This window comes from Orcinus orca, chromosome 1, assembly GCF_937001465.1.
Source record: "Orcinus orca chromosome 1, mOrcOrc1.1, whole genome shotgun sequence".
In the NCBI taxonomy this organism is placed as follows: Eukaryota; Metazoa; Chordata; class Mammalia; order Artiodactyla; family Delphinidae; genus Orcinus; species Orcinus orca.
Window position 1 is genome coordinate 62,453,957 of NC_064559.1, and position 18,675 is coordinate 62,472,631.

An 18,675-nucleotide genomic window follows, 5' to 3' on the forward strand; every position below is an offset into this window, starting at 1 on the left:
GAGCTGTGTAGTACATCATAGTTAAGCTTTGTCCTTATTCCTCTTTTATTAATTACCTTGCTTTCAATAAAACCTAAAAGTCCCTCTGGGTTTTCTTAACTTCATCATTTTTCCTAAGTCTCAGCTCATTCTGGGCATTCTCACACCCTTCTTTGATAAATTCATATAGCATTTATCAAATTCACTCTCTGAAATTTTTTATTTGATGTATTTGTTATCTATTGACTGTTCCTAGCACATGCTGTGTTTTAATGATACTTTTATTTTTTTTAACCTTAGTTATATGTTTCTCCTTCTACCTTTTGTTCACTTCTTAACATTTGCATTTACCAATGTTTTTCCTTTTAAAGATTATCTAATACTTAATATTTAGTACCCATTTTTAGAGGTTTCTATCCATTTTAAGGTTTGTTTTTTTTGTTTGTTATATATACTAATATACTAATGTTTTCCCTGATTTTAAAAAAAAATGCTTTCCTGAAGTCTAAGATATATGTTAACTCACTTTTTCCTTCTAATACTCTTATGTACCCCAACATGACCTATGTTTGGTTGAAATTACTAAGCAGGTCCTCCATGTTGGTGAGTTATCAGTTCCTCCTTTTTTTTTTTTTTTTAAATTCACTTAGTATCTTTATCACTTATTCCAAGAACTTGAATTGCTCTGAAAATACTGGGTATGCTATTCCTGTTCAGGGTGGTAGAGCATGATTTTTACAACATTCAGGCATGATCATTTCGTCAGCCCCAGCAGCTAAATGAACGCCTTAGGAAATCCTAGTTTTCTCAAAGCTAACTGCGTAACACATTAAAATTTCAATATTTCCTCCCACTTACAGTTTAAAGTCTTACACACACACACACACCTTTTAATTCTTTCTATTTCTTTACGCCTATACCTTAAAACAATCTCTTATATATAATACTCCACTTTGCTACTCACCTTTATATAAATATCCACAAACATAAACTCATGTCTACACTTTCTCTTTTAATTTTCAAAAAGGAGAGAGAAAAGATGAGAGACCAAAAGGGAGGGAGAGGGAAAGTGGAGACATGTGGACAGAAGGAAAAGGGGCTTGGACGGAGGGATTAGTACTACTGGCCCCTCTACCACAGCACTTGTACCCTGAGGGCTCACCCCTTCACGGAAATGCATGGTCAACAACTCAGCCATTATCACCTCAACCACTTAAATAAGCAGTCCACAGGTTAGACAAAGCAAAAGGGAAGAAAGAAATAGGAAAGTGAGTGAATGAATGTAAGTCAGATTGCCACCATTCTCAGCTTTGCTTTCCAGAAGGTCTATCTGGGGACTGTCTGCGGTGACCATACAACCCTGAACATCTGCCTTAACATGAGCACTCAAAGAGAACATGAATCACAGGATCGGTCCATCGTCAAAATAGCAGCTCATTTACCGGACCTCATTGTCTATGGAGATTTTTCTCCAGAGCGACCTTCTGTGGATTATTTTGACGGAGTCTTGATGTTTGTTGATATTTCAGGCAAGCACAAAAGGGATGTTTAATGTGGGGGAACAACAGGCTTGAATCGGAATTACATGCAGAGCTTGACTGCTGAGTGGGGGCAGGGGGGGCGGCATTTTCGAGTTTTTGTGCTGTTACTGCAAATATTCCTACTGAGAAAACTGGAGGGAGGAGGGATAACCCGTGGACCTGGCTCCCTTTCTTCTTCCCTTACCCAGCATGTCCAGTAATGGGCAAATCTTTAAGATGTCCACGTCCCAGGCCTGGAACTTCAGGCTCCAATGGCCCTGTCCCAACTGACTCAACCCCCCACACCCAACAGCATCCCAGGCAAAATTGACCTCAGGAAATGGCCTCTCCAGATGTTGTTTACAGCTTAACAGGAAACTTGCCACCTCTTCAGAAGTCTTTGAATTTTATGAGTTTTCATTGCCATGAAATGGAAGTTCTATATCCAGTTAAAGAAATTGCAGTCATCCCTGTACAAGTTGAGAAATTAGGAGGGAAGAGTTATCTGGTGCCTTTCCCTGACCCCTAAAATAATAAATAGAGAAGACCCAATATCTGACACTTGACCGGCCACATAGATCATTTAAGAGAAACCCTGCCAGTTCTTAAAAGCTGAGGCCCACTGCTCACCAGTGTGGTCCTCTTCTCCTGACTGTTTGGTTCCTCCCAGCACACAAGGAAACTAGCTGCACATTTGTTACAGGTTTTACTGCAATGACTGAGAAGTTCAGCACAGCCATGTACATGGACAGAGGGGCTGAGCAGTTGGTGGAGATCCTCAACCACTATATAAGTGCAATAGTGGAGAGTAAGTGTCCCCATAGGTTTCTGGCTTAAGCATATTTCAATTCATTGTTTTTCTGTATTTGGTGGTTATAACCTGATAAAGTACTGTTGCTTAGCATTCTTCATTGTCTCCATGAAATGTGTATGAAACTAGTCTTTTTGAAATATAATACAGTACAAATGAAGGAATGCAATCAAACCTCATTAACACAGACTATTTGAGGGATTAGTTTTGCATTAGTTACAAAACTAAATTAGAGACTACTTTTAAAAGAACCGTAGTAGTAATTCTTTTAGTTATATTCAATAACTCCAAAAAACTAGCATCAATATAACTCAAACACAGTCATTAAGAGAATATGGTATGAATACATGAGTGATTTACAATCAACTTGTCAGTAATTTGTGTCCTAATAATGGATTCTGAAGTACTTCCAGCTGACTGAAACTTTGGTCTCCTTTTCAACCTCTGCCTACCAACTTGTAGGACTTATTTGCATTATTGTTTGCATTATTAATTCGAACTATTCATGAAGAAAAGGATTTATTCTGTTAAGGTAAATCTTAGGTCTAGTCCATTATCAGGCTCTGAGTTCCCTAGTAATATCTTAATATCACCCGCTAGATAAAATTTGATTGTCATTAAAAGCAGAAACTGTATCTAATTCCTTTTTGCATTACACTCAGCACAACGGTGCTCAACAAATTTGTGATGATGCAGAAATAAGAGGAAAAATGTCCATTTATGGCAGAAAGCCTAAATAAACAAAATGCAAGTTGGTAATAAACAAAACCCAAGTTGACCATAGTTGTGGGTTTTTTCTGATTTTCAGTTCTTATGGAGTCCTGTCACTCATGTACTCACCCACGCTCACTCAAGCCCCTGCTCATGACATACATAGATCAGTGAAGAACGTCCCATTATCATGGGAGTAGGATAGCTGTCCTTAAGCCTCCTCAGCAATCCCACCGTCTTCGTTCCTATCTTTTCCCATTCACAAAAACAGAGCAGGTACATAATTTAGTTCACTGTTTTCATTCTGCAGTTGAGGAAAGAGACTCAAATGGGTTTAAATGCCTTGTCTGAGATGACATCTTTAGTATAAACCTATTCTCTGAATTGCTCTTCTCTTGACCTAATTTCTATCCCACTGTTGAAGAGTAGATTCCTTTTATTAGCTTTAAGAAATCAAAGTTATTCTGTACACCTGAAACTTACATAATTTAAAAAGAAAGAAAGAAACCAGAGTTGATTTTACCTTCTTTTCTTTTTTTTTTTTCCTCAGAAGTGTTGATTTTTGGAGGAGACATCTTAAAATTTGCAGGTATGGGGGCTTACCGACATAGCAGGGGTAAGAAAGGAATGCCAAGGGGCCTGTGCTCTGACAAAGGAAGCATCTCAGAGAAAACAGTGGCCAGCAGACCGGCTGGAGAAATGTTTGAAGCATAATTCTGTACAGATTTCATACAAAATAGACTGGCCCCCAGGGCAGGTCAGGACCTCTGGTGTGTCTTTCTTTTCAAGGTGATGCTCTGCTAGCCCTGTGGAAGGTGGAGCGGAGGCAACTGAAAAACATCATCACGGTGGTAATTAAATGTAGCCTGGAGATCCATGGATTGTTTGAGACCCAGAAGTCTGAAGAAGGCCTGGATGTCCGAGTCAAGATAGGTAAGCTCTTGAGAAAGAAGAGATGCTATAGCAGTTTGGATATAGGTCCTGACTCCTGGGGCATCTCCCCGGTAAAGAGAAAACAGTAGAACACTGTGACTCAGGTCCACCATCTTGTCTTGAACTTTGGATTAGGTTAACCAGAATGTGAATTTTGGTTCCCTCACTTATCAGTCAAGAGAACTAATATCTACCCCATAGACTTACAAAAAAGTAAATTTAAGTGGTTAGTATAGTACCCGGCACATAGTCACCACTCCACAAAATAGTCTTTATCATTACTATTGCTGTTATTATAATTAGGTCTTGCTTCTGTCCACAATATGTATCATGAAGCACAACAGGCAGCAGCTTGTGATTACATAGATTCAGCAATGTCGTAAGACTGGTCCTCCCCCACTTCATAAGAATCATGTGCAAGAAAAGCTTAAAAGTTCAACCTGCGACACAGCTCCACTTAACAGAGGGCTTCTTAAATTCACACGTACAATAGCAATCACACATATTTCCAATTGTGTTGCAGACATTACACTATGTCATTTCCACTTCACCACAGTCCTGAGGTACAGGCATCAAAGGATTTCACAGGTGGGGAATGAGATTCTGAGAAGTGTAAATGACGAGTTACAGCTGATGCTGTTGACATTAGCTTTTGCCTAACTAAACTTTGTAAACTTTATAATTCTCCAGTATCATAGATGATGAGAAGATCAGAGGTTATCCAATTAACTGCTTCTCAGTTTTCTTTAGGTTATTCAGAATTTCCAAATTAGTTAAATCTTCTGTTGAAAAAATAATCAAAGTTGTTATAATACTGAATCTTATTTTTCCAAGTTAACACCTAGAGATTTTTGACATATTATCCTTCTTGGAAAATGATGGGGACCCTTCATGTGTATGCTGATTGGCTGTTAGGGAAGTGAAGTGGTTCCAGTACCTTTTCTTTTTTTTTTTAATTTAATTTTATTTATTTAAAAATTTTTAAAATTGAAGTATAGTTAATTTACAATGCTGTGCCAATCTCTGCTGTACAGCAAAGTGACTCACTTATACACATACATTCTTTTTTTATATGCTTTTCCATTATGGTTTATCACAGGATATTCAATATAGTTCCCTGTGCTATACAGTAGGACTTTGTTGTTTATCCATCCTATATATAATAGTTTACATCTGCTAATCCCAAACTCCCAGTCCTTCGCTTGGCAACCACAAGTCTGTTCTCCATGTCTATGAGTCTGTTTTTGTTTTGTAGATAGGTTCACTTGTGCCATATTTTAGATTCCACATATAAGTGATATCATATGGTATTTGTCTTTCTCTTTCTGACTTACTTCACTAGTATGATAATCTCTAGTTGCATCCATGTTACTGCAAATGGCATTATTTCATTCTTTTTTATGGCTGGGTAGTATTCCATTGTATATATGTACCACATCTTCTTTATCCATTCATCTGTCGATGGGCATTTAGGTTGTTTCCATGTTTTGGCTATTGTGAATCGTGCTGCTATGAATATAGGGGTGCATGTATCTTTTTGAATTATAGTTTTGTCCAGGTATATGCCCAGGAATGGGATTGCTGGGTCATATGGTAATTCTATTTTTAGTTTTCTGAGGAACCTCCACAGTGCTTTCCATAGTGGCTGAACCAACTTACATTCCCACCAACAGTGTAGGAGTTCCCTTTCCTCCACACCCTCTCCAGCATTTGTTATTTGTAGACTTATTAATGATGGCCATTCTGACTGGTGTGAGGTGGTACCTCATTGTAGTTTTGATTTGCATTTCTCTAATAATTCGTGATGTTGAGCATCTTTTCATGCGCCTACTGGCCATCTGTATGTCTTTGGAGAAATGTCTCTTAAGGTCTTCTCCCCATTTTTCAATTGGGTTGTTTGTTTTTTTGTTGTTGAGTTGTATGAGCCATTTGTATATTTTGGAGATTAAGCCTTAGTCTGTCACATCATTTGCAAATATTTTCTCCCATTCCGTAGGTCATCTTTTCTGTTTTTTGTTTGTTTTTATGGTTTCCTTTGCTTTGCAAAAAGCTTGTAAGTTTGATTAGGTCCCATTCGTTTATTTTTGTTTCTATTCTATTGCAGTAACTTTTCTTTTAACAAGCCTAAGCATCAGTATGTTTCAGAGGGAAAAAAAACCATATGTATATATCAGGGGAAATCAGCTTTGACAAATCAACATGGCAGAGAGCGAAGATAAAAAACAAATTTTGGTGCTTCCCTGGTGGCGGAGTGGTTGAGAGTCCGCCTGCTGATGCAGGGGACACGGGTTCGTGTCCTGGTCTGGGAGGACTGCACATGCTGCGGAGTGGCTGGGCCCGTGAGCCATGGCCGCTGAGCCTGCGCGTCCGGAGCCTGTGCTCCGCAACATGAGAGGCCCGCATACCGCAAAAAAAAAAAAAACACCAAATTTTGATTATGTTAATTATAGTCATTTAAAAGAACTGTGTATCACTTACAGTGCATGTATACATACATTTCGCATACATGTCATATTTTACAACATTCTCTCTTCTGTTGCTTTGGTACCAAAACCTTCAGCTCCCAACTTGAAAACAACTGGAGGACACATTCTTGGGATAGAACTTGATGGTCAAAATGCCTGTTCCTTTCCCCTACCTTTTCTTCTCTGGCTGTTGCCTGAAATTTCACCCTAAGTGCTTCTTTTCAGCAAGAGCCTCAATCTCTGATAAAATGCAAGTTGTTCCCAAACAGAAACCATTAAAACTGTCCTCTGTATAAATAAGAAGTGTAAATAAGTCAAAGTATAAATAAATTGAAGAAACGATAAAATAACTTTGGGGACTGATAGGGCCAGATATCTAGGGAGCTAAATGTCATAGAAAGGTGAAAACAAGTAGGTAACTTGCTAGCTTTGGGAGAAAAGGAGTTTGGGAAGGGCCAGGCCCAGAATAGACTGCTCTGATTTCCATGTAAAATTTTAGAAACTAGATTTTGCTCTGGGATGCTCAAGATTCTGATTTGTCCAAGAACTCATGCTGCTGGGGACCAAGCCAGAACTTCTCATGCAAATCCATTGCTTGCCTTCTTGCCAGGCCTGGCTGCCGGCCACATCACCATGTTGGTCTTTGGAGATGAAACTCGAAACTACTTCCTAGTGATTGGTCAGGCGGTGGATGACGTACGCCTGGCGCAGAACATGGCGCAGATGAATGATGTCATTCTATCACCAAACTGCTGGCAGCTCTGTGACCGGAGCATGATTGAAATTGAGAGGATTCCAGATCAGAGAGCAGTAAAGGTAGGTGTGATCCTGTCACTTGCAGAAAGTTCTGCCATTCTATGCCAGGGGCCTCCTGTCAGAAAAGCCACTGGGAAGCCACTGGTTCCATGAAGCTTCCAGGCTGGAGACTTGGATGGGGTCAATCTGGGTTAGATTAAAAAGTATTGGTCCAGGGACTTCCCTGGTGGCACAGTGGTTAAGAATCCGCCTGCCAATGCAGGCGACATGGGTTCAAGCCCTTGTCCAGGAAGATCCCACATGCCACAGAGCAGCTAAGCCCATGAGCCACAACTACTAAGCCTGCATGCCACAACTACTGAAGCCCGGGCGCCTAGAGTCCGTGCTCCGCAACAAGAGAAGCCACTGCAATGAGAAACCCACACACCACAATGAAGAGTAGCCCCTGCTCCCTGAAACTAGAGGAAAGCCTGCATGCAACAACAAGGACCCAACACAGCCAAATAAATAAATAAATAAAGTATTGGTACAGAACACCTCCTCTGGGAGGAACCAAGGCTGGTGAGTTCAAGAGGAAATGATCAGGCTTCTCCGTGGTAATTAAGGATGTGGAATTTGGGTATGAGGCCTTTGGGGGGAACAGTGCCCTTGCTTAATGAAAGGAAGAGTCTCCTGGCTATTCCCTAGGAGCAGAGGTTGTAGTTTTGACGGCTGCCATTGGCCTTCAGGTTCTCTACTCAACACTCTCCTAACTCAGTGTGAGGAATCACTGAGGGTGAGGATTGGAGGTGAGCAGGGGCAGCAAAGATTAGTGAAGGAAGAGACTTTTCCTGTCTCTACTAGGCCCTGCCTAGTAGAAAGCACTGTAGTTAAGTTGAAGACCAACTATAAGCAGAACTGTCCTTGGGATATAGCCAATTAGAGAAAGGGGGCAGAGCTGTGCTGCTAGATGAACCAAGAATGAGACTGCTTGGCAGATGGAAAGAAGAGATGGTGAACACATAGAATTGAAGGCAAAGATGAAAGCCCCCTCACCCTCACACACACAATGTACTAGGTATGCATCAGTCTACAACCCTCACAGCCCTCCCCCACTCACTCTCCCAGTAATACACATCCCAGCTGCATGACCTAGCTGGGTGATAGCAATGCCCCCCATTCCCCATCTTCTTCAATTGTTCCTTATACCTTTAAAAATTGTTTTTAATTTTTAAATTAATTTTAGACTTACAAGAAAGTTCAAAAATAATACGAGTGTTTCCATATATCCCTTACCCAGCTTCCCCAAATGTTAGCATTCTTCATAACCAGAGTGCAATAGTCAAAACCTGAAAATTAACATTGGTGCAATACTACTCACTAATTAAAGGCCTTATTTGGATTTCACCTGTTTTCCCACTAAAGTCCTCAGTAGAATGTTCCAGGACTCTATCCGTGATCTCACACCACACTTTGTTATTTTTACCTAGCCTCCTGCAATCTCTAAAACAGTTTTTTAGTTTTTCCTTGTCTTTTATGACCTTGACACGTAAGAAGAGCATTAATCAGTTATTTTAGTGTATGTCCCTCTGTCTGGTTTTGCCTGATAGGTTCTCATTATTGGACTAAGGTTATCCATTTGGGGGGCAAGAATGTCACAGAAGTGAGGTTGTGCCATTCTCCATGTATCATATCTTGGGGTTCATGGTTTGATATGAATCTTATTACTGGTGCTGTTCCTGATACACCAGTATCAGGGCATTAGCACCCTTTGTCTTTTTACGCTTGTAAGAAAGAAATGATGTACAGTTTAACCAGGCTTTATTTGAATTAAAATATTATAAAAGAATAAGAAAAAGAAGAAGAAAGTTCTAAGACTGGAAAAGTATACAGCTCAGCCCCTTGGAAATGGCCCTCTGTGTATATACCAAAGATTGAGATTTTAATGACTGATCGGAGATATTTTTAACGTAGTCACATGCAAATAAAGCTCTTCATCGTTTAAGTATGCTAGTCCCTGTTTATCATGTCCTGGATATTCAAAAGCATACACCCTGCCCTTTCTGTTGAGAAATTACATTCAAAGGACCAGACAGCCCTCAGAATAACCAAAAACTTCTCTTTTTTTCTTTTTCAATTTAGGTTAATTTCTTAAAACCACCCCCTTCTTTTAACTTTGACGAATTTTTCACAAGGTGTATGGCTTTCATGGATTATTACCCTTCTAGTGACCACAAAGGTAAGTACCCTCTATAGACAAAAGCCTTTGCCTCTACAATTGGTCAGTAGGGTCTTATACCAATGCCAGGGGCTCCATTACAAGGGATTGGCCTCCTCAGTACAGCTCCCAGCCCCAGCAGCACACAAAAGGGACCTCCTTCCCATTCCCCACAACCTTCCTTGGGTCCTCTACCTCTCCCTTGGCAATGACTCCTTCCCTCGTCGTCCAAATATTTGTAAGTCTTCTCCATGATAAAAGAAAAAAATAAAACTTCTATGAACCCTACTTTTCCCTTCTAACCTTCACCACCAAACTTCTCAGAATAGTAATCTATATGTCTCTGCCTCTCCTTCTATCCTCTCATTTATTTATTCACCTAATAAGCATTGATTACATGCACCTCGGAGATGAGGGGGCATGTGTTCACCTACTTGTCAGTCTTGAGCCCCTGACATCTAGCTTCTGTCCACTTCTCCTGTCTACTGAGGACACTAATAACCATCAACTTACCAAACCAGCTGACCTCTCTTCAGGCCTCATACTAGGTGCTTGGCTTTAGATTACTCTCTTTTTCTGGATACTACCTTCTCCTCTTTCCTTGCTTTCAAGAAGATTCTTTCCTAGTTTTGCTTTTACCCCTCAAACTACCCATTTTCAGTGCCCTTTCTATTCCTTAAATGCTGATGATTTCAGGGATCTGTCCTTGACTGTCTGGTCTTCTCTACCCACATTTTGTGGAACCATTCATCTATGCTGGATTTCCCCATGACTCCACAGGGCTGGGACTAGGGTGAGGAAAGCAGGACAATTTAGGTGATACAAAACAAACTTTAACACTTCATGAAGTAGACAGTCTTCTGCAAAATGGTGCGGAGGGCAAGAAGCTTTTATAGGGCAAAGAATAAAGGAAGAGACAAATAAAAAATATCTGATTGGGTGGGGTCATATAGTTAGTCTTGTGTGGGGTGAGAAGGCCCAGAGTTGGTTTGGCATTTGGGGATTGGCTGACTGAATTATTGCATTTCTGGTTAAGAGGAGCATTTACAGGGAAACACACGTTATCTAAGTCTTGGTTTGCTGACATGGCACCCTGGGCAGGGAACAGCTCCATCTTGGGCCTAGAAATTTATTTCAACATTGTCCAAATTCTATGCTACTTATCTTTCCCTAAAAACTGTTTCTTCATCCAAACTAGAAACTTCAGAAACATCTTTGAATCATTTTTCTTTCTCATCATTTATGTGTAGGTCTTGAATATTTTGAACATCACAAATAGTAGACTGTAATTTTATAAAATTGCAGTAGGTAATGGGGTGGGAGGGACACTGAGGGGAACTGCAGGAATATTGACCAGGAAAGGCCAAGAACCCAAAAGCTCCAAGGATGGAGAAAGTCTAGTGACACTCCTTGAGTTGTATCCCATCCCAACTCCTAGATCTTAATGATGCCTTCAATAAAGAGCTTCTTCTGGCCTTATTTTGGTCACTGCAATAGTGCAGTGCAATTCTGGTGTTAATTACCTGGAGTTAGCACAGATAGGTGGAGTCCTCCATAAGACTCTCCTTATTTCAGACACCAGCTGCAAGCTCTGAGATCACCAGGCCACCTGCACTTCTGACCAATTGGCTACAGATCCAAGGGTTCCCACAATGCTCTCAGGTTCAATAAATAATTCACTATAACTCACAGAACTCAGGAAAGTGCTATGCTTATAATGATGGCTTTATTGTAAAGGATACAAATGAAGACCAGTGTTGTATTTATCTCTAGACACATAGGGTGAGGTCTGGGAGAGTCCCAAACATGAAGCTTCTGTATCCTCAGGACACATCACTCTCCCTGCACATCAAGGTATGATTACCAACCAGGGAAGCTCACCCAAGCTTTTGGGGGTTCAGAGATTTTATTGGCGTTTAATTAAGTAGGCATGTTGATTGAATCATTGGCCTTGCAATTGAACTAAATCTCCAGTCCCCATTCCCTCTTCAGAAGTCCTGGAGGTCAGGCTCTAATCACCTGGCTCAAAGCCCCAACCCTCTTATCATGTGCTTGGTCTTTCCAGATAGACCCCTATCCTGAATCATCTCATTAGCATAAATTCAGGTGTGGTCCAAAGGGCCCACAGTGAATAACAGAGACAATCCTATTAACTGGGAAATCCCAAAGGTTTAGAAGTTACTCTCAGGTACCAGAAACGAAAACCAGCCAAATTCTTTATAAGTTTTGTCTCCATAACCATTGCCACCGTAATGGTCTAGACCTTTACAACTCCTGCTCTCTTCCTGAGCTCTTTGCCTTTTTCCACAGTCTATTTAGTGTCATTTCTTGTTAATCTCCAATATTCACATGGGGCTCCAGGCAGGCTAGAGTAACATACTGTGCTCATTCTTGACTTTAACCAACTTGGTTCCCTCTGCTAGGAATGCCCTCCTCAATCCTTCTAGTAAAAAGCTGTAAGTCATTCAAGATTGAGTAAAATCCCTAGTTCTCCTTTGAACCCTTTTCAGATTAAACCAGTTTGTCTAGGCCCCTGCTTCCTCTGAATCTCTCTGGTCTTTATAATCTTTTAGCCCATTTGGCCTCTTTTCTATTTAAATTTTCTAAAAATATTATACTTGAATGTCCATAAGTCAGTGCCTCCAGGAAAAAGTCCAAGTTTCCTAATGACTTTTTTTCCTCACACAGTCCCTAGCATGGTGTTTTAAATATACTAGGTTTTGAATATATTCCATAAAGACTTTAAAATTAAATTTTCTTCTTAATTTGTATCCCTTTCAGACTCCGTTGTTATTTTTCAACTATTTTTTTTCACATTATCATTATTTTATTTCCTGCTAAAAGCCTATCATCCTTTCTTTCTCCCTCACTTTTTGATTCCTTCAAGCTCATTCTTACCACCTCCTATCAGTCTATTTTAGAGTATGGAACTATCAACCATTACAGTAACGAGAACCATAGCGATAATGAAACCCCAGTGCTTTTTTTCCCTGGACAAGGAAGTAGGAATCAACCAGGGCAGTGAAGCGACTTGTCCAGAGTCACACAGTGAGTTGGTATCAAACCTGAGATCAGAAGCCAGTGTCCTGAATCTTACTTGTGCTGCTCTTTCAACTCTGTCATCCCCTACATTCTGTCACCATTGTCCTCCATTGGCATTCCCTCATCTCTCCATTCCCATCACCTGTGGCAAGACTTTTAGGCCAAGTATGGAGGTGAGAGTCTCCTTAAGTTCTGAAGCGTGATGACAATTAGAACAGGGTTTTGAGCTACACGCAACTGAATTTTGGGAAACCTGCAACTTCTGAGAACTTCTCATTGGATTTCCCTTGGCCCTACTTGGCCACTAGGTAGCCCAGAGTGTCCTGACTGAACAGTGAAGACCACTGCCCAAGGGAATGGGGACTGGGAGGTGCCTCTCTCTAGCACTGCAGAGCCAAGCTTCCCTTTCTGAGCCTGCCCCTCCTTCTGCCCTCTTAGACCTCCTGAGGCTTGCTTGCATGCTGGAGTCCGATCCTGAACTGGAGTTGTCCCTACAAAAGTATGTGATGGAAAGCATATCGAAACAGGTATTTTCATATTTTAATTTATTGGCTTTTGGTGTGTCAGGGATCTTGGACAGCTGTTAAGATCAAGAAAATCAGTAGCTTGTAAAATGTTTCATTGAAGTAAAAAGAGGTGGGGCTGACATTCTCCATGCCTAGGTGACTGAAAAGTTTATTGTTCACGTCAGGATACTTTTAAGAGTTAAAGGAGCATTATTCATAATTACACTGTGACAACAGGCGTAAACCAGGACTGTGTTGCCTTACACAACTGGGCAAACTGAACCTGTCCCAAGCATATGAGAACATATGGTTACCCTTTCTATAGGCCACATAGCAGAAAGACGTCAAGTGAATGATACTGTTTCTCTTAAGTCACTTGAATTGGATCTTAAGCTTTGAAAGTTAATACAGATAATTAGAACTATCAGAGCTACCTCCAGCCCCCAAAGTTTTCCCTTTGCATTTCCTTAGATCTAGGTTCTCTCAAATGCATTAATCTGTGCAAATTATAACTGTTTCTGAGCACTCACCATATGCCAGACACTCTACTCTTTCTTTCTTTCTTTTTATAGCCTACATATATCTGAACTACATTTATAGCCAAGTGGTTCACCTTTTTTTTTTTTAATATTTATTTTTTTGGTTGCACTGGGTCTTAGTTGTGGCAGGTGGGCTACTTAGTTGTGGCATGCGAACTCTTAGTTGCAGCATGCACATGGGATCTAATTCCCTGACTGGGGATTGAACCCTGCACCCCTGCGTTGGGAGCTCGGAGTCCTATCCACTGCACCACCAGGGAAGTCCCTCTACCCTTTCATATATTTATTCTTCACAATCCTTGGCAGGTATTTTTATCCCTTATATGTGAGAAAACTGAGACCCAGAGGATGCCATGAACTTTCCTGAGGTTGTAAAGTAGCAAATGTGCCTAGAATTTGAACTCTGTTCTCTCTGAACCCTACATTTTTTGCACAGGCTATACACTGCCTCTAATATATGGCTGTTTAAATTCTTAATCCCATCAAAATGCAGTTGTGCCCTAGAGGAAATCTTTGTAGGACAAGCCTGATCAGTGGGCAGCTGCCTTCACAGTATGGGTTGAAGAGCTATCAGAATGCACCCCTCCACATTCTGCTCAATTTAGAAACACTCCCTTTAGTGGCTGCAATTGTTCGACTCTTCAAGGTTTTTGAAGCTCAAGAGAGCCACCCCCTCTTCCCCTCCCTCCCTCTAAGAGATATAACACATTATGCCTCTTCAGCTGTTACCAGCTGAGAGCAAGGTCTACAGGAATGGGATATGTGAGACTCTGTGAGTCACTGTGAAAATTGTGGGTAGGAATGACGAACACCAGCTGAAGATATAACAGCTAAGGGGGCTGAAAGGAGGCAAAAGAGAAACCTTTTACAGCTTTACCAAGGCCTGTCCCTGCACTTCAAGAACAGAGATGTGGGGACTTCCCTGGTGGCGTAGTGGTTAAGAATCCGCCTGCCAATGCAGGGGACACGGGTTCGATCCCTGGTCCGGGAAGATCCCACATGCTGCGGAGCAACTAAGCCTGTGTACCATAACTACTGAACCTGTGCTCTAGAGCCCGTGAGCCACAACTACTGAGCATGCGTGCTACAACTACTGAAGCCCGGACGCCTAGAGCCTGTGCTCTGCAGCAAAGAGAAGCCACCACAATGAGAAACGCGTGCACTGCAGCAAAGAGTAACCCTTGCTGCAACTAGAGAAAGCCCGAGTGCAACAATGAAAACCCAATGCAGCCAAAATAAATAAGTAAAATAAAATTTTAAAATAATAACAATAAAAAAATAAAAAGCACCCCTAAAAATTCAAGGTAAAACAAAACAGAGAGTTGTAGGCATATAATAGATATGTTTAAAAAAAAAAAAAAGAACAGAGATGTGGTTGCATTTTCCAAACCAAAACTCAGAACACATGGCCTGATAGAATAAATTTTAAATTAATTAATTAATTTAACATTTTAAATCATGTATTTAATATTAATTATTGATACTTATTTAAGAAATTCATTTGAAAACTCAGAAAGTTATCATATTGGTGAGTTAGAAATTATTAAATTATCTTTTATGAAAAGTCTCAAATTACATGAAACCAGGACAGTCTCAGCCTGCAAGATTCCCTATACACAATTGGCTGCAAGATTCCCTATACACAATTTCCTCTTTCATCCAGAAGATGTGTTTCATATAGCCAATGGAGAATTTGACACTTTTGTGCTATTTGGGGGAGAAAAAAATGCAGTGATTCTCCCCCATTAGTTTGCTATGCAGTTAATTTAACAAAATTCAGGGCTGATGATATAGGCAGGGATAATTTGGGAACACTCTCCTTTCCTTTCCCTGTGCAGGGGAATGTTATAAATGGAATGTTGGACTAGAAGTCTGTAGATTTGCATTTTTGTTTGCTACTGTTTCCCCATGTGACTTGGGAAAATTATGTTATTTCACCATCTCTCAGTTATCTAATTAGTAAAGTGGGCATAATAATGCTGATTTTATTTCATTTGAGGATAAAATAGGGTAGAATATGAAAATATTCTCTGAAAACATAAGGTTGAATTACATAGCATGCTATTCTTATTCCTACATTGTAAGGGAGCCAAAAGAGCAGCAGTCCTTTTTTTATTGTGACGGCTCATATTGGCATGAGGGAGCTAGCAGTTGGGGCAAGGGAGTGGTGTCTGGCCAAAAATGAGCAGGTGCATAGGTTTCCATTGAAGAGACTTTGTTTGTTTGTTTTGTTTGTTTCTTTGTTTTTTGCGGTGCGCGGGCCTCTCACTGTTGTGGCCTCTCCTGTTGCGGAGCACAGGCTCCAGACGCACAGGCTCAGCGGCCATGGCTCACGGGCCCAGCCACTCCGCGGTACATGGGATCCTCCTGGACTGGGGCACGAACCCGCGTCCCCTGCATCGGCAGGCGGACTCTCAACCACTGCACCACCAGGGAAGCCCTGGAAGAGATTTTGATAGGCCATTCCATTTCCATCTTTTTTACTTTGGGTTGCCTCTTCCGTGTTGTACCTCCCAACTTTGATAACTTCAGCTTCCCTAGAGAACCTCAAAAGGCTAGTTCTATCCCAGTGATCATTTTGGGTGTAGGGGTGATATTGGGAGGAAAGAGCCACTGCCAAGGACACATGTTAAGGAAAGCTTCCCTCTGAATTGCAGATTGATGACAAACAGCTTCGGGGTTATCTGTCTGAGCTTCGCCCAGTGACGATCGTGTTTGTGAACCTGCTGTTTAAGGACCAAGACAAAGCAGAAGTCATAGGCTCGGCCATCCAGGATGCCTGTGTGCACATTAATTCTGTCCTGAGGGTCTTCCGAGGCCAAATCAACAAAGTCTTCATGTTTGACAAGGTAAATTTCCCACTAAAGGTGTGGGAACCTACCAATAATTTAAGGTTAGCGTTCATGTCTGTGGACATGGGGGAGAGGGAGGGAATAGACACCTTTAACCTAGAACTATCAGTCTTTATTCATAGCTATAACTACAGCTTACATGGTGGATATGGCACTCACTACGTGCCAGGCATTGTTCTCCACACTTTACCTATTTCACTTATTTCTCCTCATGACTACTCCAAGAGGTAGGTACTGCTCTTATTGTCCCCAATTGACAGATGAGGAGGTTTAGGTAGAGATGAGGCTACTGAGACAAGATGAGATTAAATGGTGGATTGGGATTCAAACCCAGGTAATGTGCCTTCTTCGTCTGTGCCCTTAACCCCTGTGTTCAACTAGCTTTCACTATACATACGTATATCTGCAACCCAGGGTATAATGCATCTCCCAGAGATTTTAGGTCAGGTTTCTAGTAACCGTCATACCCCAGAAGCTGTAATTTCCGATAACCTCCACCTGCCGTAGGTACACTTCCAGTTCCCCTTTCAGTTTCTTAATCAGTTGGGGTGGGTGGGTGGTGGGTGTCACATCTAGCTCTCAGTGTTTTCAATCTGCTCTTATTCAATTCAGAGAAAAATGATGTGATAAATTATCACAGAAGTGCTCATGAGAATTGACTCCCCTGGCTTCCCTGGTGGCACAGTTGTTGAGAGTCCGCCTGTCGATGCAGGGGACACGGGTTCGTGTCCCAGTCCGGGAAGATCCCACATGCCGCGGAGTGGCTGGGTCCGTGAGCCATGGCCGCTAGGCCTGCGCTTCCGGAGCCTGTGCTCCGCAATGGGAGAGGCCACAACAGTGAGAGGCCAGCATATTGCAAAAAAAAGAAAAAAAAATTGACTCCCCATCTCAGGTGTTTCTGTATCTTAAGAGCAGGGCACTCAGTTACTGCCCCACACTCATTCATTCACTAATTCAGTAAGCACTTATTGAGCATTTCATAGCCACTGAAAGCTAGGGCTGCAAAGATGGGTAACTCACACACGTTGTCCCAGAACCAGGGAGAAAGAACAAATTCTTTGTAGGAAAAATAAACTCTGTGCTTCTGAGGGAGTGGGGCCCTCCAGCACAGTGTGCTCTAGTACTTTCTTCCATATTCATTCATGAGTATCATCAGAAAAGCGCATAGAACCTAAGAGAACAGTCTTCGGTGTCTAACAGACACTCCAGACAATTCCTGGAGAGACAGTTCCTGGCTCCAACAATTCTCAGCTGTGTGACCTTAGCAAGTCATTGAACTTCTCTGAGACTTGGTTTGTTCCTGAATAAAAATAGGGATATTATTTAAATGGGGATAGTATTTGCCTCAAATGATTGTTGGAAGTTTTAAAAAATATATGTGTGAAGCACTTGTTGCAATGCCAGTTCACGTCAGCACTCAGCAGATGAGAGGTGCTAGTCTCACTGCCAGCGTGAGACCTTCCCAAGCCACTAGGCAGAATTTCCAGGCAAAGCAGACCCACCAGTGGCCCCAAAGGGGCTGCCCTCTAGTCTCTTCACAGACCTGGATTCAGGGCTTCCCTCGCACATCACAACAGAACCCAGCGCCAATTAGGATTTGATTCTTGGTCAGCTTCTTTTTGGAGAGGGTTGAAGAAATTGAGGCGTTTTACTGTTCTTTTGCATTTTATCAGGATATAACATACATAGACTCAAATTTTTAACTCATTGCGCTTTATTCATTATGCCCTTTTCTTACAGAAAACAGCGTCTGAGATCATTTTTTAAGGGACTGGTAGTAAAAGTGCCAAGTTTTAGAGTTTACTCTCTGCTTGAAAGAGTTAACTTTTTGTGAGAAAAACCACTCCCAGCTTAAGCCTTTATCCTTAAGAAAAATGAACAATAACAATATCTGAAAAGAACTTTAGAGTTTATAAGGTATATGTGTATACATGTGTGAATATGTATATATAATATATTAATATTTTCAGTAGTCAAACCAACCTCAGCAAGTCTAGGTTATACCCATTTTCAGATTCATAAACTGAAGTTCATAGAGTGTAATTGACTTGTCCAAGTTTCTACACTTGGGAAGTGGCCTGAGAACACAGATTTTCTGATTCCAGAGCTGGTACCTTTTGCTCTGTGCTGCTTCTTGGCCTGAAACTTAGTACCTTGCAGCCTAAGACCTTGGCCACAGGAGAGAGTAGAGGAGGGTGCACACAAATAGCTCAGTACAACCCACTATCTCTGGAGCAAAAACAAGCCCCTCTCAGGCTCAAGCCCTACTGTTGATGATGCACTAGAAGTTACATGAAGTTTGCTAAAAATAAAATGGGTGTGAGAGAAATCACAATGAAATTTGTTTCAGAGAGTGAAAATTGC

At 41.3% G+C, this 18,675-nt stretch overlaps 1 protein-coding gene across 1 annotated transcript in view; it reads left to right on the forward strand.

The window, feature by feature from the left end:
* The window catches only part of ADCY10 (adenylate cyclase 10), a 118,407-nt gene that overhangs the window by 13,179 nt on the left and 86,553 nt on the right, over positions 1 to 18,675 (forward strand). The window contains exons 2-9 of the mRNA XM_049716225.1: positions 1,301 to 1,508; positions 2,203 to 2,307; positions 3,572 to 3,610; positions 3,811 to 3,954; positions 7,030 to 7,235; positions 9,297 to 9,393; positions 12,853 to 12,941; positions 16,117 to 16,308. Coding sequence (XP_049572182.1) covers positions 1,358 to 1,508; positions 2,203 to 2,307; positions 3,572 to 3,610; positions 3,811 to 3,954; positions 7,030 to 7,235; positions 9,297 to 9,393; positions 12,853 to 12,941; positions 16,117 to 16,308 — 1,023 coding nt within the window. The 5' untranslated portion in view covers positions 1,301 to 1,357. The remainder of the gene's footprint in view (positions 1 to 1,300; positions 1,509 to 2,202; positions 2,308 to 3,571; positions 3,611 to 3,810; positions 3,955 to 7,029; positions 7,236 to 9,296; positions 9,394 to 12,852; positions 12,942 to 16,116; positions 16,309 to 18,675) is intronic.